This window comes from Asterias rubens, unplaced genomic scaffold, assembly GCF_902459465.1.
Source record: "Asterias rubens unplaced genomic scaffold, eAstRub1.3, whole genome shotgun sequence".
Lineage (NCBI taxonomy): Eukaryota > Metazoa > Echinodermata > Asteroidea > Forcipulatida > Asteriidae > Asterias > Asterias rubens.
The window spans coordinates 57,547-80,254 of NW_022985705.1; the positions used below are offsets into that span (position 1 = coordinate 57,547).

Genomic DNA, 22,708 nt, shown 5'->3' on the forward strand with positions numbered 1-22,708 from the left:
TTGTGAATCCAAAATAAAGGATTGCAAATTTATTTTCTGGTGGTGCTAACTTGCTTTAAATATTGAATTCCCCAAAAATAATAACTCTTAGTACAGTGGGTTACGTTGATTGTGCCATTGATGCTACAAGCTTGGAGCTTGGGACAGTCCAAGCATAGAGCAAGATGAGTATGCCATGAGAAATATGTTCCTTTAGGGCCATCACAGATTTGAGTTTGAAAAATGGAAGGTGGGGGAGAACAAGCATTTTTCACCATTTAAAAATGGATGCCATTGCAAGTTATTCCACCAAGATTTCTTCAAAGATCAAATCTGTGATAGCCCGGCCCTAAAGCCAAATATCAGTCATGTGATATACTCATAGTAATAGTGGTGTACCAAATTCCATGCTCGGGCATGTATGCTTCAGGGCAAGGGCACCAAGGCATTTTCTCCTTTGTAAAGGGCACCCTATATGAGGAAATTGAACATTTTTACTGGGGCATTTCAAGGACACAAAGGCCATGACCGGGCAATCGCCTTTGTTGCCTCTGTGGAGTATCAGGCCTGCATGCTTGTATGGCACAACTTCTTTAATTAATTTCCACAACCCACCCCCGCTACGCTCTATTTAAATATCGGTCAATTCCCCCTCACCCCCCACCCCCCCCCCCCCCCCCCCCCCACCTTCCACCACAAGTCACAACCAATCATATCATATATACCTTCAACCACATGCAATGAAGAGAAGACAAGACGCATATGACGGATACACCACTGTTTTTGAAATGGTTCATGTCCATTTATTCTACTTGGTGTTTAAGAACAAGTCAAAACAATTCAACAGACCAGGAGGTTGGTTACACAACTTTGACATTCATGCAGTATTTGAAGGCATTCGTTATAAGGGTTGCCAAGAATATTAATAGTGAACCAGCAAAATGTATTAGTAGGGAAATCTGTTTTGCTTCTTAGCGTAGACTCTGTCACATATACTTGGTGTTCAAGCAATAGCAAGCTAGAATGAGGTACATGCTGGGATCAATTTCATAAAGCCACAATGAAACAGATATAACTGCTTAACAAATTATTTTCTGCTAAGCAAAACATTAACAAATTTATTTGCTAAGCAAATTTGTTTACAAATTTCTTTGCTGAGCAAAAAAAGACTGAGGAACCAGTCACAACAATGTAAACTTCATTGAATGTTGGCTGGTAACCTGTTTTTGCTAAGCAAGGTTTTCTTGTGCTTACAAGTTTTATGAAATTGCGTGGCTACATCTTGTCAGTAACTAGCCCAGCATCCACCTCGATCCAAGACTATCATGCGAGTACTGCGAGTATCTACGAGGTAGTCTATAAACATGGCAATTATGAGTTTGTTATCGCCTGCTGCTGAGCTTACTATAATAGACAAAGACACTTGGTGTTGACTTTTAGAACATTATTTACCAATCAACAATTCAATTTCCATTGATGATTGTCACATTTAATGCACAAACTCGTTGCCATTGGTCTCACTGCACCAGTTACAGACAAAAAAAGGACAACAAAAAAAACACTACCTGAACAAAATCCTTACAGAAGGGCGGACATATTTTTGGTAACAAACTTGCAATAATTGAAAAGCAGATGTGGCAATACATGCAGTTGTTTTTTTTAGGTTTTTTATATATTATTTATATTCATTAATACACAGCCTGTAACGAGTCCAAATTCATGTCACATGTGATGTTACAAGATTTAAGCTTCAACTGTGATGCACACATAAGTTACTCCATGGCTTATCAAAATCGACATCAAGTGAACTTCAGAAATAAGAGATTTTTTAAAACCTGAAGTGAATGAAAAGGAGATGATTGTTCACTACAATACAAGTAGCACCGATGCTCAGATAGTTTTTGTTTTTAGTGTAAACCAAAGATCGTACAGCACCACAAGGAGCTTTTCTAGTTTGAGAACCTGAAGTGTGGCATGGGCACCGTTCCATTAAGAAATTGTTTTGTTAAAGCGTTGAAAGCCATGGTCATTTTGTCTGCATTGGGCCCAATTTCATGGCTCTGCTAACCACTGAATCCATTAGGCTCCGCCCACAGGCACAAGTATCAAGAACCGCACCCATAATACATCGGACTTGATTTGTCGATTTGTCAGACCTCCGTTGCGTTGTGATTGGTCCATATGCAATGGGGCGGAGCTCAATGGAACAGTTTATTCAGCACTTGCGATCACCATTCATCAGCCGGTAAGCGCTGAATTTCTGCGCTTGGCAAGTAAGCGAATAATGCCTAGCAATGTGGGAGTATGCACGCGACAAACAAAATCTCCTGCTAACCTGTGACATACATGTACACTAGAGCAAAATACGTGCATCCATAAGCGCAATTCTTCGCAGGCAAGAGAAAATAAAATTGGGCATTCTGATCCATAGTTGCATCAACGGAGTTGCTTACTAAAATGGCGTCCAGTGAATACATCAAACGCCTACAGCTTTACAACGATCTTTGGAGGAAACCCATTTGGTTTTTGCCCGTATCGCATTTTAGGTTTGTCATTTGCCATTCTTACAGTTCCACTTGTTTATATTATACATACACCAAACTAGTTCTACTGTAAAAGATGCAGTTAAACATTGGCACAAATAAAATCAGTTTCCATATTTGAATAAAACAAAACACATTCAAATTTACAGTTTTGTTGTGCCGGTTGAATCAAACATACTTAATTTTAACAGACGTAAGTTTGAATAATTTATGCTTTTCTTATATTTATTACTGGTTCATTGGGTGAAAACCAAGATGAAACTTGATAAATATCAATCAAGCAGTGTCGTTAATCTAGACATGGATATTTCACTAAAATGTTAACAAACATTAAACAAAAAAAACTGGGACAAAATAACAACCAAATAAAAAAAAGGTAAACTTACAATATTATAGATATGCATTTTCAAATTATAATGTAAAATAAGTCTAGCTTTATTCAAACCTGCAGCTTTTAAAATGTGGAGACAGACCAGGAATTGGTTTTTGTGCATTCTTAAATTTCATTCTTCTCAATGTTTTGCTTTCTATTACTGTATAAACTCCAATGAGATACTGTTAAACAATAACTTGTCATACATGTATTGCCCAGACTTTTTATTTCACCATTATTACACAAATGGAGGGACAACCAAACATTTCACAAAAAAGATAATGCACTTTACGTGTACAAGGAGTGTTCAACAATTTGACCCATTCTAAGACAAGTAAACAATTCCCCTTGATCAAGAATTTGCACAGCAATGCAGTAGTCTGGTTCCATTACACTGTGATCAACTACTCGAATGTGTGGTAGGCTAGACCAAAGAGTGTGGATCAATCGGCTTCGGCTAGGCGCTTTGGCTTTCGGCTGCAAATACCACAATGAAGGGAAGGATTTCCAGCCATAGGCATAGCCACATTATCAGTTCAGCAGTTTGGTTTTAAGGGAAACCAAGTTACTGAGCGACTATAAGCGTGGCCAACAGACAATATGAAAACCCAATGTCCCCCCCCCCCCCCGATCGCTGTTATCACTTCTTAAAGACACCACCCTTCACAAGATCCAATTGACCGATTGCCATTCTTTAGTTCGAGTGCCATTTTAGACTAGGCAATATGACCACACACGGACACAGGTTCTTCTTCGCCCATGCCAACAATATAATAACAAAACCAAAAAATCAACAACAACAAAATCAATCATTCATTACAATACACAATATTTTTTTGTTTGATTAATACTGAAGCAAGTACACAGGCAAACAATCATCAATAAGTTTAAGAGTACACTGAGCAGATCATCAAATGGGTTCATGGTAGAAACACAAGAAAATAACCCTTGAAATGAAGACATAAAATCATTGTAACACTACACAAGGACATCTCACTCCAGGCCAACATAAAGCACCTGTAATGCCATCAACTACGTACATGTACATTATTAAACATTATATACCACACACATTGATCCTCATCATTTGATTGCTGGAACACGCGTTATATGCCGCCCATAAGTTTGCCACTGTATACTTCTGCAACGCTAACAAATCTTGAGTCCTAGAACGCTTGATATGTGCAGTGTCGATCCAGAAGGACATGACTGGCAGACTTGGTTGGTGTCTACACAGAGTCAGCCGAGCTTTTTATCAGGGTTTTTTAAAAGGATTTTCAGAATTGTGTCTATTGAATTTGTGGTTAAATAAAAAATAAAAAAAATCAAATGGCAAGGATCTACATGTGAGCCATATAAAAACAAATATTGAATGCATTTCTTTCGTTTCATACAACGCAGTCCTATGCATCCAATATGTGTATATTGGTGGATTAATGAGAGTTCGGACTGTACATTATAACAAACAGGCTGCCATTTATCTTAACATGTCCCTTTCACAGCTTAAAAATGATAGCTAGTATAATAGAATTAGACAATTAATAATAGTACAAGTCAGTCACTAATATCTAGCACTAATATACATCAACACCAAGCCACTTTAACATGAGACCACTAAATGTTATCAATAAAGAACATCTTTAAATTTCTGTTTGGCTATTTTTTTTTTTTTAAAGACTTTTTCTTTTTAATTTTTTTTTAGATTTTTATTACCATACATATTAAGCCTGCTAGTAGACCAAGAAAAACAGTTAACGCATCGGCATGGTAACGAGCATCACTATTTCACTTGGCAACAGTGCAATGAAGAATAAATGGCCCTCTGATTGCAGCTCCACAGGGACAAGGTTGAAAATCTTGTGGGCAACAAGCAGCTTGTTCTTTGGTTAAACACCCGAGAAGGAGGATGACGTGTCAACTATGGCAAACTCTCTAAACCTATTGGTGCATGTCAATCATGAAAGGCGTTGCTTGGATAAAATATACACTACATCCTACTTATTTAAATCAAGTAAATACCGCTTCAATAATTTTATCCTTGAAGCCCAAGTGTTAAATCACTAAGGGCAAGCGTTTTGTTTTTTCTTCACTGCGGCTATAAAGTCAAAATGGTTCTCGCTCATTTTTTGTTTTGCTACGCTAGGAAATACATTGTTGACCAAGATCAAGACCAAGATGAGTTTTTTTAATCGTAAGAAAGGGAAATAGAAAAAAAAATTCCATCTTTAGTTAACTGCGGTTTGGAAGTGTGAACTTTGATCAATTGTTGGTTAATGGGCAGAGACCCCTACCTTAAGTCTGTGACTTCTGGGTAAGTTGCTTCTGCACAATCAAGTATTTCTGTGGTATTTATAATAACGTTAAATTATCTAGTGCAACACATGTCAAGCATCAGCAATTTGTTTCTGAACCATAAATTAATGTAGTTTTTGTTTTCCCATTTGAAGAACCCAATTTGTTCAAACTGGAAAAAAAAACTTTGATTACACTTTAAGTCGATAGCAAATAAATGTGTCGCAAATGATACAAACCTGATAAAAATGCTACATTTTTCTATAAAATAAAAAAAAAGAAAAACAGGAAAATCAGGGGCGAAACAACTGAGAATGGAAAACAAAAAAACATGTGCTGGATGGTGAACAGATGAAACTTTTTAGGGTTTTTGTTTTTAAAGGTTTTTTTTTTTTTGGTTTTTTGTTTTGTTATATATTTTGTTGTCTACATTCTCAGCATGAGCAAAACATCATGGGCACTAACACACTACATTTACTTCTATTCCTTGATTCTAGTCTGCATCAACCTGTTCCTCCCCCTCATTAGTATCTGACGTCCACAACTGAAAGAAAACAAAACAAAAGATTTCATTGCAAGTCATTCATTCAAATTATTATTATTATTCACATTTTGTAAAAGCTAAAATGAAGGTCATTTTATGAGCATCAGGCCCGCAAAATAGCGGGATTCGAACCAGGGTCCTAAGAGCGGACGGCGTGGAAACTTACCCCATCACCAATCGGATCTACTTAATGAGCTTTTGTAAACAGTATCCTCAGCACACACACCTTTGTTTCAACATGTGGCACAAAAAAAGTCTGAATACAGATTGTGATACATGGCCTCAGGAGTGATGGAAAGGGCGAGGATTGAGGTCTTGTGGATAAAAAAAATACAAAAGCCAAAATTTGATGCAGAGATGCCAACATTGAATTTAAAAAAAGAGTAGCATCTCCCAAAAGTTAAGGGCGAGCGTGGCTTGGGCTCCCTAAACCGATTTTTCTATTACCCTCTACAATGCTAATTAGCTCATTTTCAGGCAAATAGAGATCAATGGATCAATGTAATAGAGATCAATGGATACGATCTTGCAGCAATGCACTAGCGTAAAAATACTCATCCGGCCAGCCAGCGGGGGAGAGGGCACGCATCAATCATTACGTCGAGACACTTACATTGTTCAAGTGAATTCGCCGCTATTATTCAACACTGCGTTCTAAAATTAAAAGTGTTTTTTCTCTTCTGTTACAATTATTCAGATTTTTATTTTTTTATTTATTTCCACTTAATAGTTCATTCGTTGTTTGCATGTATTGTACGATTTAATAAAATTATATTGGGCGGCTTGTTTAGCGTGTTTTATTGAGTATTATCGTAGCGTCGTAGTCACGGCTCGAAATCGTATTTGCTACGCCCAAATCGTGTATGTTGGTATCTCTGTTGATGGAAGGGCCTAAATAGTACATGCAGGCCTGATACTTCACAGAGGCAATGAAGGGTGATTGCCTCCATGGCCCCATGTCATCGTCTTGGTGCCCATAAAATGTTCCAGTAGAAATTTACAATTTCCTCATAGGGGGCCCTTTACCAAGGAGAACATGCCTGCCGTCGATTTCAAAAAACTCTTCCTAACTTAAGACTAATCTTAGGACTTAGGACGAGTCCCAACCCTGCAGACCTTAAGATTAATCCTAAGTTAGGACGAGTTACTCGTTCTAACTTGAGTTCTAACTCTTTGTGAAATCGACGGCTGGATGCCCCTGCCTTTCCAAAAACAAAGCCTACATGTAGGATTGTGAATGCATTTGGGGGTCTTTTCATTTTTCAAGGCACCATACTTAATTTGTGTTGACTCCGAGACCCTTTAGGCAACCGTGGCTCTGGCACCATTCCTCATTTCTGCGTTTTGTAGCAAAAGTCTATGTTTTTCAAAATTACTAACGGAGCCCAAGCTGAAGACTAAGCCCAAGCCTTTGTTCTGCAAAAGACCTAAAAATAGCAGACCAGGAATTTAAGCTTTGTTTTCGAAAGGGCAGCAAGGGCACTAAGACATTGTCTACATGGTTAAGGGCACCCCAAGAGGAAATTGTAAATTTATACCCCCCACTGGAGCATTAAATGCTGATGATTCATTTTGCAGCCTTGACGAAGGGGGTCACGCCAAAGGCAATACTATCAACGGGAGACTTTTGAAAGCAAAGTGGCAGCAGACTAACCAGGGAAATTTCTATTGTTTACGTAGTTCTTTGCCTGTGCAAATTACTGTGAAACGTGGATTTACCTGCCAAGTCTGCTGACACCTAGCATCCCGAAAGTCACCCACTCGGACCCCCCCCCCCCCAGTCCATACACAGATACCACACACTGCCCCAAAAGAGCTATATACCTTCTAGGCTAGCATTGTGTGTGTGTAGTTTCTCTGTTTGTTCTGAGAAGACATGTTAATAAGCCAGCTTTGCACCAATAGTTTACTATTGGTAGAAGAGTTTTAACGTTCAACAATTTCCAAAGGGGATCAACAAGTATTATCTTCAAGCAAACTTAATACAAATGTACTTGATTCTGAGGGGTTGACCATAGCAGCAACACGAAGTGTGACAAATTATACCTATATTTCAATCTGCTGATTGCGCTTGTAACTCCTCACATGCACTATTTTAAGCCAAGTATACGCGAAACCCTGAATCAGTTGCCCTGAATTCTTCCAACATTGCGTATTGCATTAAGCTGTGCGTCAAGTGTGCTTGAAGATAAGTGTGTTATTTCACATGCACTCGTGGAATATGGAAAATAAAACACTTCAATGTCCCATATCCAACTTCCCCTCATTGAATACAGGCATGATATTTGGCTGTTGTCTGTTGGTATGGGATACTGAAGTGCCTGATCTTTCCATATTCCATGAAAACGTGTGGTTCTTGTTCTGTTGGGATGATGGCTAGCATACCGTGAGATTGTCTCTTAACAGCTGCATGATGAGTGTGCTATCCTTGTATGAATCTTCCTGCAGTGAATCCAGTTCGGCGATGGCTTCATCGAATGCCTACATACACAAATTAAAAATCAAGTACAATTGTAAACAAACACAACAAAAAGCGAGGACCACTTTTAAAGGGGGCTCACTTCTATTCAGCCCATGCCAGTCTCCTGTATGAGTGATACAGTAACAACCAGACCCAGATCCAGACCACCATCTTTGTCACTGGATTCAACTTTTTTCTTTCAACATTAATGCCTGGATTTTCATCTTTGAAAAGTCAAGGTAATTTTCATTTTATAAGGGCACTTGACTTCCATTGTAAAATGTTTTAGTATAACGAAGTGTTGAAAGGTCAATAAGGCCAAGACCAGGGGCAACGCTCCGAGGCCTCCATGTAATTCCTAGCCTGAACATTCTCAGACTTTACAGGGCTAACGTAGACACGACTCAAAGTGTACACTGGATTTCAGAGTTCATAATTCCATACATGTATAGCCACAGGCCTGCTTTGATCACAACCACACAGTCCCTTTAACTTCACAAAGCATTTTTCCTCCAACCTGAATCGAGCAGCCTTGTCAAACTGCTCTTTAAAGGACGAATTAAAAGGAAAGACTGGTGGCTTGATGAACCGAACTTAAGAGGGATGGGGGTTGGCCTAGTTGGAAGCATCAATGTTTGCCTTACAAAAATGGGTGTGGCACACTAACAGTGGTAAGACTGTCATGTGCTATTTAAACTGTCAGGCCACAACATACATGGTTCATAAAGAAAAGGGGGTTTGTCCCACGGAAAAGGGGGTTTGATGGGCAGCATATTGCACCACAACACCTTGTCAACCAGTACACGGTGCTATGTAAAAAGAGTATGTCTCATAAATCAAACGTATTCCCACATACCTTGCAGGAAAGATACTATATGTTTAAGCGTGCTATATAAGAAGGCACCTTTATTATTTTTTTATACTGCCTGGTGTGCCTCACCCACTAAATATTTGTAAGAATTTTTCAAAGGTCAAATTAAGTTATGTGATGCACTCATTTTGAAACAGATAAAAGGAACAAAAACTTTACAAGTTTCTAACCTCAAGTGAAAATGTCATTTTGTTTGATACACTTTCAGGTCAACATTTGAAACATAAGGTCACTGAATATTTGATCAACTACAAATGGGTCTTTACAATCAAAAGAGAATGCCAACAACGGTTTTAAAAATTCAATGCCCTTTTCATTGAATAATATCAAAATGAACAGCAGGCCTGATACTTCACGGGGCAACAAAGGATATTGCCTCCATGCCACCAGTCACTGGTCTTTGCCTTGTTGCCCTTGCAATGCTGGAGTAGAAATTTACAATTGTTCTTAAATGGTGCCCTTGCCCTTTCAAAACTTACGCATACAGGCCCAGAATCAAAATGGGTTGAACAAGAAATAGGACACCACTCGAAATAGAAGAAGGAAAAGATCTGTATCAAGTATCCATTCTTACTCATTAGAAATGAAAGATCTTGATCATATTTGTCAAAAATGTTTTTGCCAAGATAGTACACATTGAGGTATGCACTTATACACTAAAAACACAAGGCTTTTAGACCCATGGCTTGTCTTGATGTGAGTTCACTTTCCCGATGTGGCCTCAAGCCTGCAGTCCAGCGTTAATTTCAAGCCTTGCTTGTACAACTAATCTGGGCCCAATTTTGTGGAGATGCATAAGCAAAAAATTTGCTTAAAGCACGAAAATAGCTTGCTTATTTTACACATGTTACTGGCCAAAATTGTATGCCATAAAAAATGCCTGTGATTGGTGTTTAGCTATTGTTTACTTAGCATAACAGTCAAGTGGAGCCTTAGTCGGTAGTCTTTTTACTAAGCAAGGATTTTTTTAAAAAGCAAAAATATTGTGCTCCATGAAATTGGGCCTTGGTTAAGAACAGTGTACCTACCTGTTTGGCAAGCTTGCACGCTTCGGTTGGATTGTTTACAATTTCATAATAAAATACTGAGAAATTGAGAGCCAGACCAAGGCGGATAGGATGTGTTGGCTGCATTTCAGAACAGCTGAACTTGAATGCTTTGTCGTATGCTTGTTTCGATTGTTCAGTGATTTCTGCAGAGGGAAAGAATGAAATAAAATTAATCGTTATTGCAATGCATTTCTATGGATGCCCGCTTGAACACGAATCATTGAGTACAATTTTGTTCATCAAAAGCATGGGTGAGATTGTACAACAAAATGAATATAATGAAAATCAGTCACACTCGTTTCAAAAAGTCTTCCATTGGGTCCATCATTTCCAGAAGAGATTCTATATCGATGTCCATTACTTCATCAGTGACTCGCCAGCAGGACCAACAAGCTGGTCATTCACTGGGACGAAGGAGTGTCACAAGTCCATCATACTAATTAAGGTCGCATTTCAACACTGAACTAGCCAGCCAAACCACTTCAGAGAATTTTCACTGCAGGCCTTGAATTACCTGCAGTCCCATACCTTGGCCTTGATGCCCTTCAAAAGTTTCACATTAACTGTAATGGAAGTGCCCTTTGAAATTCCATGACTGCACTGGTCCTCAGATTTTTGAAGAGGCATTAGGCTAGCGGTCACACTGAAAGGGAGACACTGAATAATGTGCCCATCCCATCTTGCACTGGGTGTGCTGTATAATGTTTCTTACCTGCTTTGTCAGCGTGTGCTACCTCTGCGAGGTACCGGTAATAGTCGCCCTTCATCTTTAGGTAAAATACTTTGCTTTCTCCCTTCTCATCGGAGACTTTTTCTTTGATGAGTTTTTCGTCTAACAAAGTCTGCAAATAAAAACAAATTATCACCATTTAGTAATTTTTCATAAATGTTAAATTTGCATCGGGGATAAAGAAAAGTTGTTTTGGTTTTACCCATTACACTGATGTGTGTTAACACTGTATACTCGGTACTTTTCACAAGTTCTGTGCAAATAATCACAGGCATATTAGTATACGTTTCAGCAGGCAAGTACTACACAATTTAATGCATGTTTAATAATGTTCCATCTATCAAAATGTCATACAAGTCGAGGAACAATTTCATCCAGCATTTTTGCATAGCAAAATATTTCAACTGAACAAATTTTGCACACAAGAGTGGGGATATCGAGTAGCAAATGATGACTTTTGAATGACACATTTTGCAAAGCATTTTGCTCTGCTATACAAAGGATTCAATCATTGCAAGTAAAGCATCTGTTGGTTGTCTGAAATCGAATAATGCTGCTCTTGCTCGCTTAGAAATAGACCCTCCTTGTTTGAGAAAAATATAAATTAGTACCAGGCCTTTAGAAAGGGCATCACAGCAAACATCTTCATCAGCAAGGGAATGGCCATGGTTAATCATAGCCCGAGGATGTACAAATTATTGACTTTATGTTGATGACCTTTAGTTTCACGCATGCTATTGACCCAATTCACCCTAGGTCATCATCACAATAACGGAGTCAACATCCATGTGTGTTTCTATTTCTACCTCCACGGTTATACATGTATGATGTATTGCGCAATTGGAATGAGCATGTTTAGGTGCAATTTTACTCCCAAAATGGTGGGCGTGGCACGACAGACAGTCTGTGTGTGTGTGTGTGATGTTGAGCTTAGCATGAGGGGTCAATACATCAGCAAGCAGATGATGAATGACATACAGCCTTGTGCCGATCAAAAAGGAAGACACTCTGCATATTTTGTTTTATCTGGTAGTTTGTATAAAAAAAGCACGATTTCCTCTGTTTTATACTCTATTATATTCTGCATCTTCATGTATGAAAATCTTCAAGGCAGTCCTGACCACTGTTGATTTTTGTCAGAAAAAAATTAAATGAATGTTAGGTATGGACAAATCTATAGCATGAACTTGTTGGTATGAGTATGACTCTCACTTGTCAAGTACAAATGCACAGGTCATTAGAGATTTTCTGCATAATTTACTATACTGAAAAGTAGCCTTTGGGCAAACAGTTATGTCTAAATTAGAGACCAGCTCTTTTATATGTAGGTACATCAGGCCATGGAGGCAACGAGACGATTACCTCACAAAATAATACTTCCCTCATCAAGGATAAGCTCCTAGTAGTGCCCTTGCCCTTTCAAAAGCGAAGCATAGACATTTGGGTAAATAGTGCACTGAAGATGTACATTGAGAATCCCGCGAGACTGAAAAACAAAGTCTTTCATCTGGCACACTGCTACCCGATGAATTTGCTACTGTATTTGCAATTTGCATTTGATCCCAAGGCTACATGTATGATGTAGCCCTGTACATCTGGGAGTGCATCAGTGACTCCTCGCATTCCAAGGAAACATGTTCACGTTTCTCTAGGCTAAATCCACTTCAGAATTCCCATCAATGAAAATGTTGAACGAGTAATGATTTTGTGACCTTGTGATTTATCAAAATAATTTCACTTCTTCACAGCTCTCATAATTACTTCTTCTCACATCAGGGCCAGGCATCATGTAAAAACCAATCTCCTTTCTGTGTATTGTATTCCCGAGGTCCTAATATACCCTTACAAGATCTACATACTTCAAATGCTTTCTCAATAGTGCAGTTTGAGTTTAATGCGTTGTTTCTCAAATAACAAAAGAACCGAATGTTAGAATTTTTTAATAACGCAATAAGGAAGCACCTTAAGACTAACTAATTAGGCTACATACAAAACAACATGGGGACTTATTAAAAAGATTTGGCATGAATTAATTAACTCTTCTTGTCCTACATGTACATGTACATGTAGCCTACATGTACGAACTCGCAGTCCATTCAATTTCATCCACTGTGGTTTTGAATTATTATAACTACTTGCATGCCGGTCTGAAACATGATATTGTGTGGGGAATGCATCTACATGGTTCAGACATGTTAAGTACATCCAGACTTATTCTTGCATAGTTGTCTTGTGCCACAATACACAACCAGTGCAACATGTTTACAACACTTAACAGGCAGAACATCTTCAATCATAATGACGCTAAAACCTGGCAAATTGCAAGACTATTTTTTGAAACTCCATTTTTTTTCCCCTGTTCTTCATGTATGCTGCCATAGTGACAACAAAAAGGGCATCGCAGATGCACAATCCACAAATCACATAACATGTGCATCGCTTAATCGGCGCTGCTCATGACCCATTCCCTTTCCGGATTTAATAAGAAAACGATTGACACAGACAACTGACTTTCTTCAACAAATTAAAATTTTGACAAAATGTTTCACATTTTTTTAGACAAACAATTTGATAATTATTTTTGTATTATAACTGACATTGACCAATTTATTTGTTCCTTCACTAGGGCCACTGATTTTCCGTTTCAGAAAAGTGCAAATTCCGTTTGGCAAAAACATGAATTCCGTTTCAGGCACAAAAAATTCCGTTTCATGTTTTTTTAATTAGATAAAAGGTTGTTTAATACCCAGGGACACACTTATAAAAATCAATTTGAGATAAGTTGCACTGTTGACTTCGTAAAATGTTCATTTGAACTGACAAATTTCAAAAAAATACTTTTGTTTATAATTGTGGATTATTTTGTATACTGCTGAGTGCTGTTCTAAAAAGGTTGCACTGTGACTGCAGTATCAATGCACATGATGTGATAGACTTGATTCCAAGTCTAAAACTGCAGTTGATTCTCTGCATCAGCCACATTGTAGGCTAATGACAGGAGTGTATCCACAAGAGGGCGCTGTTTCAGCATGATCAAAGACTTGGGAACAAGTCTATGGACGTGACCATTCTCCATCCACAAACAAAATGTCAGCCATTTTGTTTTCGCTTTGGCGACAGAATGTTGACAGTTTACGGTTTTATTTTAGACCTTTCCGAGATGAAAAAACATTGTATGTGTTCTTATAGATCATAGGTAAGCTAGTTTGTGTATTATTGTTGGTAAAAGAGAGGGAGAAAATGCAATTTGGGTGAACAAAAAATGTTTAAAACGTGCCGCGAATAATGCCCTTCGCTTAACCATGTTAACAACGTGTGTACATCATGTGTGTAAACATTGAGGATGGTGTGAAGTAGAACAGAATGATCCACGGTTACGATCTCGTACTTTTTAATGGTTTGATTTCTGATGCCTTTTTAGTTTAACAAAAAGAATCTTAATAAAGAATGCAATTTCAATAGTTTTGGCGTCAAGAAAGAGAAAAAAAAAAAAAAAAAAAAAAAAATCAAATTTTCTGAAATCCCGTTTTCCGTTTCAAAGGGCGGATTCCGCGAATTCCGTCCGTTTTCCGCGATCGCGGAAAATCAGTGGCCCTACTTCACTACCAGGATGGCACGATGAGTTGTGGCATTTGACTGCTCAGATCACTGTACCTTATTCATGAATACATTGTAAGCAGCACTGCCCAGCATTGGGAAATTCACAAAATAAAGACTCCTTGTTATTTCCAGCCACTGATTATGTAATCTTTTTTTTTCCTACACCTTCCTGTAAGGACAACACATTCTACTGCCCAAATGGGCAAGCTGGCCATGCTAAATTCATTAAGATGCTTTCCCCTTGAGGATAATATCCAACCCTCACTCTGTAGTAATCAGCTGCTAATTAGACACAGATTCATGGATGGCAATTTGGGGCTCTCTTTTTTTGGTAAATGGGGTTAGACTGTATGGTCATTCATTATTCACATTTGCAGTGAGCTGAACCATAGAGCTAGTAGATCTATGGCTGAACCCACATGTGGGGGGCTGTGTTGTAAGATCAAAGCAGGCCTGTGGCTTAGCATAAAATGATAAACTCCCACCCAGTAACTGCATGTGTGCACCCTCCCTAGTCAAATCTATGTAGAGGTGAGCACATACAAGCCTGCAGTAACTGGGTGAGAATTTATCATTCAATGGACAGCTGGCCTAAAGTCTGCTTTGATCTTGATCACACAGCCCCTTTAATATAGCGTCCATGGTGTAACTGACAATGCCTTGGAATAAGAAAACCAACATTCATCAGAAATCAATGGTCAACAGGGATTCACAAGTGAGAGTTAATTGTGAAATCAATAAACAAGGGGTTCACTTCCTTACATTTAAAGTAAACTACTCCACAGTGAGCAATTGTTTACATTGCTATATTTATATAATATTCGTACTGTATATCATTCATTTTCAAAGCTGTTGAGCTATTCCCACACTATTTAATTTTATTAAATACACAGGGGCTTTACCTGGACATTTGATACACAGATATTTCATGTCAAATTCCACTGCATAGCCCCTGTGCTGAAAGCAAATTCCTTGCAAAAATGACTATTTGTTACCCCTTGTTGCTAAATCTGATTTGGGTTTTTTTAATTCACAATAATCATGTTATTGCTTGAAGGCTACATAAATCCTTTGGCATACAATTGGTCGAACTGATTAAACACAGCACGTCTTCGCCCCCCAAAATGCCATTCACACTCAGGCCTAGCCTTTTCACCTTTCTATATATAAATAGAGGGCTGAACTTGTTTATTTGATGTCCACAATCATTTTTGTTTCAAGTCCAAGGGTCAGGATTTTTACATCACTCCAACATTACATGTTGCTATGCTTTTTAGGGGTTAATCATCATGAATATCTTACTTTGTATGTGGGGTGTTCTCAATGCCAACTATATAAAAGGTCAAACAGTTTTTAAGGGAAATAGTTGTACAGTTTGATTTCCATGTCATGAAAACAAAGTCATTACGAAAGTGTTTTAACGATGTTTTTTCACAGTAAAAATCAGTCACTTTGAATATGCGCATGTGCAGTGCCATTATGTCTTTATTGTTGTTTACGAAAAAAAGGAAACCCATCTGGCTGCTAAGTTGCGCCAGTGTGAGCCCATGGCTCAATTTTAACTGAGCCAGTCTCAGGTCTTGTATTGAATTTCGTTCTTGCAGGGGCCTGCAGTTAATATTTTGAGGCCTGCACTCTGCAGTCTTGGCTCATTTTGATCCACAGAGGAGCCATCAATTTTGGCTCAAACTGAGAGCGATACGTTCTTTTTGTCAGTGATTATAATTGAATTATTCTTACCTTTCCAAAAAAGGTTGACACTGACAGAACATCAGATAGAGGGAGGAACTTACAACTTGGAACCATGAAGGCCGAGACGTTTGAACTTTTGAAGCAAAATTTTTCACAAAAAAATCATGAAAAATTAGCGGCGCGCTGTTTGAATTGAATGAAGTGCCCGCTTAATTTTTTTTTAATGTTAGTAATGTTGTTTATTAATAATTTAATATTTGTTTAAACTACATAATTATTTCTCATTTTCATTAGGCCCTACCATTAGACCATGATTAGGCCTACAAATACCTACCCAGCCCTGATACTTCGACGGCAACGACGGCAATTGCCGCAATGCCCTTCAAAAACCCACGGCAATGATTGCCGTGCCCTTTTCTCATCATTGCCGCTGTGCCCTTCCTCCCGAAAACAAATTATATTCAACGTTGTCAAAGTTCGAAAATAAGCCAAAAAGTCCCGATGTCTGTGTAAATTTCACGCAACGAAATAGATCCCAATTTCACGCACGTAAGGCACAACAGCAGATTTCAGGCCCGTTAGTCGTTGTTCTTTGCGTGCGACAAAAAAATACTCGAAACATCGAGCGCTAGAGGGCGTTTCGGAACAAAGCGATAGCGTGAGATTAAACGCCCTCTAGTGGTAAAATCACACGAACCAACGCTAAACGCCTTGAGACAAAGACTCGACGTGTGCATGCTGGGATAGTGGTTTCCCCCATGCTTGGTACGTGTGATGTACCATCATCTACAGCATAGTCGTCGCGCACCGCATGCATTTATTCTGTCAACATCGTGTCAGAATGGAGCAGTTACGTGGGAATTTTGGCGTCTCTACGAAAAACTACACAACGTGCATGACCAATAGTAGTAGGATTACGTATGAACAAAAACTATTTATTGTGTATTGTAAGTAGTTGTTCTTTATTTTGTTGAATTAGATGAATGCTTTCTTTTTTTATTGGGTAATAGTTAGAAAATGGAAAAATTGGAGAAACTATTTTTTACAGGCAACTCGCAGGTTTTTTTTCAAACTGCTGTCGTGCCCTTCGGAACTTTTTATGATTGCCGTGATGCCCTTCCAAATTTTTGAAAATTGCCTTGGTGCCCTAAATTTTTACAAAAAGTCAAGGCAATACTGCCGTGCCCCTTAAAAGCCGAAGTATCAGGGCTGCCTACCTACCAGACTGCTACCTACAACATTCATTCAAAGCCCAGAGGAATGGTATAATCCAGCATAGGATGTCCAGTTATACAAAATCTAAAAAATCTATTAAAAAATCAGTAGAGTCTAACCCGTTTTTCAGTTATTCGTGTTCGCGCCGCCATCGCCAGATTTTATTTCCCGTCCATAGCTAGAAGTTTCTGCCATGGCACTAATTTCATCGTTTCGTGCACGGCGCAGCTATCTTGGAATATGCAAATCAACATGACGTCATCGGCATGCCGAGCTGTGGGCCCGTGAGGGCGCGAATACAAATCAACGGCTGTTTGCTTGTGTACTTTTTCGTGAACTATGTACAATGTAGCACATGCGCATAAAAAATACACAAGCTTAATTCACATAAAACAGCCGTTGATTTGTATTCGCACCCTCACAGGCCCACAGCTCAGCAGGCCGATGACGATGATTCGCATATTCCAAGAAGAAGATGGCTGCGCCGTGCACGAAACGATGAAATTAGAATCGGCGAAAAGTAGCAAAGTTATCGTTCAAAAATTTCTTTTTAAAATTTTATTTGTTTCACTTTTCAATACACACAAAGCAAGCTAAGAGTTATGTGAACACATTCAGCCGGTTTATAATGCCGGGTGGCTCATAGTACGCGAGAATTTTTATATTCCTTAATTAGCTGCATGAGGAAATGGGGTGGACGTGTGGCTAAGGATTCAGCTATCCTTGGCCACTTGAAGTGGGGCTAGCTGGTGCGTACAACTACAAATTCTGACAATTCTACGAAAAATGACAATGCACTGAATAACGGAAATATGGGTTAGACTCTGTACTGCTTTTGACAGTACAGTGGCATCTCAACTCCCTCTCAAACACACAGACAGCATGGACAGTGCGCGACAAATGGATATAACGCCTATGACGGATAGCTGTCGCTCTAAAATAAATTATCTGACATGTTTACGACAACTTTGTCTATTAAAAAAACACTGCCTTTTTAGATGATAACTTCACAGTGTACCTGCCATATAAATATTATTATTAAATTATTATGTCAATTGCCATGTCATGCGTGACGTGTAGCGAACATGACAAGATATGAGGACAGATGACATGCCATGATTTGGCAGTCAGTGAACTGTGGCTGTCATTTTTGTCAGACGGCCAACCCTTCATGACATTTTTGTCAACTCACCAGGACATCTTTACAGATTTCGTTCAATTCTTTCTCAATCTTTTCCCGATACACCTTTGCCATTTCCTTTTTTCTATCACTGCTGTCTGACTTCTGCTCGATGCTACTGATAACCCTCCAAGACGAACGCCGAGCCCCAACGACATTTTTGTAGGCGACTGAAAGTAGATTCCTCTCTTCGTTAGACAGAACCGATGAATCTCCGAAATCTTGTGTCACACTTTTCATGGCTTCTGCCATGTCATCATATCGCTCTGCTTGCTCAGCAAGCTTGGCACGTTGTACCCACTCTTCTCTTTTATTTCCACCCTCACCCGACATCTTGAAACCAAGGGAAAATTGACAATTGACGAAGGAAATGCCGAATATTCACGGTTCAAGTTCAGCAGACAGTCGGGTCAGGATCATAAAATGGCGGCTACTACACTGCTTATTTACACCACAATTAATACAAATATCCATACGCCAACAGTATTTTTCCCAACTGTTTTCTGCAACGATAATTCGAGGAAAAATTAACATCAAAAGGTGACAATGCAAAACTAATGAGGATTTAAAGAGATAAAATAAATCATTTAAATACTTCTTTTAATTATTATTTTTACTTTTAAGCAAGTGCCCTACTTCTAGCCTTTTTACTACCTCGGAAGACCCTTCCTCCTATGAGTGCTACATAGCGCATGCATACAGTGGCTAGCTAGCCAAATGCAGTTCCTTGTGAGGGGTTTCCAGCGATGAATCACACGGGCTGGTTAGAACGTCACTGTTACCACGGGCACCATTGGTCAGAGTACGGTGAAATTCGTCAATGGCATGAATGAGATCATCCACGAAGTATTCTGGTACATTCTTATCTAATGCTATGCAATAATAATTGCATGTAGCCTGGTTCACCGGCACACAGGTACAAACACCATAGATGGGGCGGGAGGAAATCAGAATAATCAATGAATTTATTACAACTGAGATGATCCACGCACTCGCTCAAAGTAATTGAATGTATCATCAGAGTACCTATTAGCCACCCTGCCTCAATACACCTGCTGCATATTTCAGAGGTTCGGTCCCGCCCCAAAATCGCTAAACCTGGGAAAGGTCTTCTCAAAAAATAATAATAATTCAGCATGCTTGAAGAGGGTGTGGCTGTCAACAAAAACTACCACCACCGGTTAATTTAGGGGAATAAATCTTTGTCTGAATATTAATATTAATTTGTCTGAATAATAATAATAATTATATGATTATGCAGACAATTTTAAATGTTCCTCGAGAAAGTTAAAAGCTTTCTCGAATTGTGGTAGACAGCCGCCAGATAATAATGACTAATGTCGGGTCCGACAACATTAGGGCACATACGTAGGGCCTTAACTTTTTTTTCTGTGTATCTCTTCTTTCAGCCGCCCACCACCCCCACCCCACCTCAGTTTTAATTGTTGTTTGATTAAAAGCAATTAATAAAACATCACTATCTTTCAAAATTTTTACAAACTACTTGCTTCGGCGAAAATCGACCCGTGTGTCGGGTAGACACTAATTTTTGTTGTGTCTGTTTTTCTTTGTGTTGTGTTTTGTTTTTGTTTTGTTTTTGGTTTTACTGCGCCTTGAGCGCCCAGCAGGGTGGATATGTGCGCATTACAAGTCTTATTATTATTATTATTTAGACCAAAAAGACAGACCCTTGCATGACGTCACACGCTCAAGCAGCGCCCTCACTAATTATGAGGCCGCTATTAATAAGGCCGCTAATAATGCCCTTTTAAAAACGTGCACGTACCCTCAGCATAATTTTGTTTTATTATACACATCTGAATTTATGCAAGAGCCGGCATCCCTGGTGTAAAACAATGGAACTGTGCATGCACTCTTAATCTGATTATAAGACAAAGGTCTTCAGATGAGCCGCTCAGTGAGGGCGCTGTTTTACGGTCTTGGGGCGTATTGCATCACTTTTAGCACAGCGTGTGTTTTTCATAATAACATTAGTTCCACCCATCCCGGAAGAGACTCTGTCCCTCGGAGATCCGCCGGTCCCTGTGTACTGTGTACCTGCTTCCTCTGATAGCACACCCTCCGGCGGCGGACAGAATTCCCTGGGGATGGGACACGGGCTCATAGGCAGGGTATACTCCAAAAATTATTAATGGCCATACAAAAATGAGTTCACCTGGGAGAGCTGTTGATTATACAAAAAACACAGTCGGGAACAATGCCCGACCCTGTGGCAAGAGATTCTGCCCCCCCCCCCCCCCTTGATAAAACTTTGTACAAACTTCTTCTGATAGCGCCCTCTTTTGATCGAATCATCAGAGTCCAGCCCATGTTCCCGATGGGGGTCCGAATCTCCGGCGGACACACTTCCCTGACCGCCCACCCCCCCCCCCGCCCCCACCCCCGTTTTTATAAAATGTTTCATCCCAAAATTCTAATCTAAGCAAAGCTTCAATTCAGGCATGAATCCTGACTCCGGCCCAGGCATCTGCCCTTCTGAAAGCACACCAAATTAATGCAGGGGTTATTTTGTTTTCATTTTTTCTTGCATCTTTGAGCCAAAAATTTAACATGGTTGTTCGTTTAAGCATGCATTGGGGAACTTGTTTTGATTCCAGTTACCATCATCATCCCTTCCTTGGCAGAGCAGGATTCCGTATCCCCCGGAGATTCTGTCCCCATGGCGAACTGTGAACAAACTACTTATGATAGCGCCCTCTTTTGAAACATTTAAAGCCAAATCCGATGTCTCACGGGGAATTCTGTCCGCCATAATGGGAAATTAACATTTTGCTGGAGAAGAAGGATTCCTCAAAATTCCCTCAAAGTTGAAACAATACCTTTTTTTCACGTTAGGAAATTGCTCCTTTAGGTTCGTTACGTCTTTCAGGTACCTTCTTCGACTTCCCCACTAGCTAAAAAAAATGTTGGGATGGCGTCATGTTTTAGAAAAGACCGTCTCTTCATGTCAATGTGTAGTGTATTCCGGATTCTCGAAGCACGACGGCTCGAAGTGTTTGCTTCATAAAGAAAAGACGTCGGACCGGACCACTTTTCAAACTGACCCCATCTTTAGTTGTTTTGCTGGTCGACATTGCCGGACAAATGCAAGAAAAACCCTTTTCGAAACGTACAGCTCAGGACGATCGACGAATGTACTTGCACGTACGTGTGTTCGATGTTCGATCGAGGCAAAGTCTGCCTCGATTGACGTCACAAAAGGGGTAGGCGGAGTCACCCCACACAACTTTATTAATTTTTTTAAACATTATAAATCGTTAAAACAGTTTACTCAAAAAATTATTTTATTTTTCAGAAACATAATATTATTATACTCTAATGTTTGAAGATTTTGTGTTTATATTATTTCCAGGTGACTTAAATAAAATTCAAAGTCAGTTATACAGGGGGGAGGGTAATCAGGGGTGGGGGCGGCAGAACTAATTTGGTGTTCTTTTGAAATTGAAACGTGAACAACAGGAGTAGCGAGAAGGTTTCTTTTTAATAATAAGGGGGTGCACTGAGGCCTACAGTTGCCTTGGATCGGTCGAGTTGGTCTTTTAAAAGCATTTGTAACCGTTTGTTATAAAATGCTTATGGTTGGAGAGATGTTTTAAAAGTAGAATACAATTACCCACACAAACATGCCTCGAAATTGCATGGTTGTCTTTCAGCGAATCGTCGACTAACACGGTAGGCTATTATTTTATGGGGAGCATTTTTTTTACTCCCATAAAATAATGGCCGACCGTGTTAGTTCGCACAGTAAAAGGAAAACCACGCAATTTCGAGGCAAATTTAATTTTGTGTGGGTCATTGTATTCTACTTTTAAAACATCTATCCAACCATATGCATTTTGACCAAAAACGGTTCCACTACGCTTTTTAAAGACCAACTCGACCGACCAAGTCAACGTGTTCCTTTAATAATATTTACTGCAAGTCTGTTTTGCACTGGGCGGACACAACTGCATATGCAAATGTGTCCGCAATTGCATTATGCAGCAGCGTCCGGGCGGACACGATTGCATGTGCAAAACCGTATGGCGGACAGTATTGCATATGCAATAATGTCCTCCGGATGGTATTGCATGAGGCGACGGCCGTGGCCACCGAGTTACTGTGTGGAATCGATTCCAAATGAATTGTATCCAGATCAACTCATGCGGAATCGATAAT

At 39.3% G+C, this 22,708-nt stretch overlaps 1 protein-coding gene across 1 annotated transcript; it reads right to left on the minus strand.

Annotated features, from left to right (window-relative positions):
• Nucleotides 1-1,408: 1,408 nt before the first annotated feature.
• On the minus strand, nt 1,409-18,967 carry LOC117305857 (14-3-3-like protein 1). Its single transcript, XM_033790739.1, has 5 exons — nt 18,542-18,967; nt 10,825-10,954; nt 10,092-10,255; nt 8,117-8,212; nt 1,409-5,731 (listed from the first exon to the last, which is right to left on the minus strand). The coding sequence occupies exons 1-5, from the start codon at nt 18,860-18,862 to the stop codon at nt 5,681-5,683; spliced, it is 762 nt and encodes a 253-aa protein (XP_033646630.1). The 5' UTR covers nt 18,863-18,967; the 3' UTR covers nt 1,409-5,680.
• Nucleotides 18,968-22,708: the final 3,741 nt, after the last annotated feature.

Excerpts from the sequence above, each read along its gene's own strand:
- LOC117305857 (XM_033790739.1), bottom strand. The coding sequence starts at position 18,862 with ATGTCGGGTGAGGGTGGAAATAAAAGAGAAGAGTGGGTACAACGTGCC. Across the intron at positions 10,955-18,541 it reads AAATCTGTAAAGATGTCCTG|ACTTTGTTAGACGAAAAACT; the intron begins GTGAGTTGACAA and ends TTTTATTTGCAG. Across the intron at positions 5,732-8,116 it reads TGTTAAGAGACAATCTCACG|TTGTGGACGTCAGATACTAA; the intron begins GTATGCTAGCCA and ends GTTTTCTTTCAG.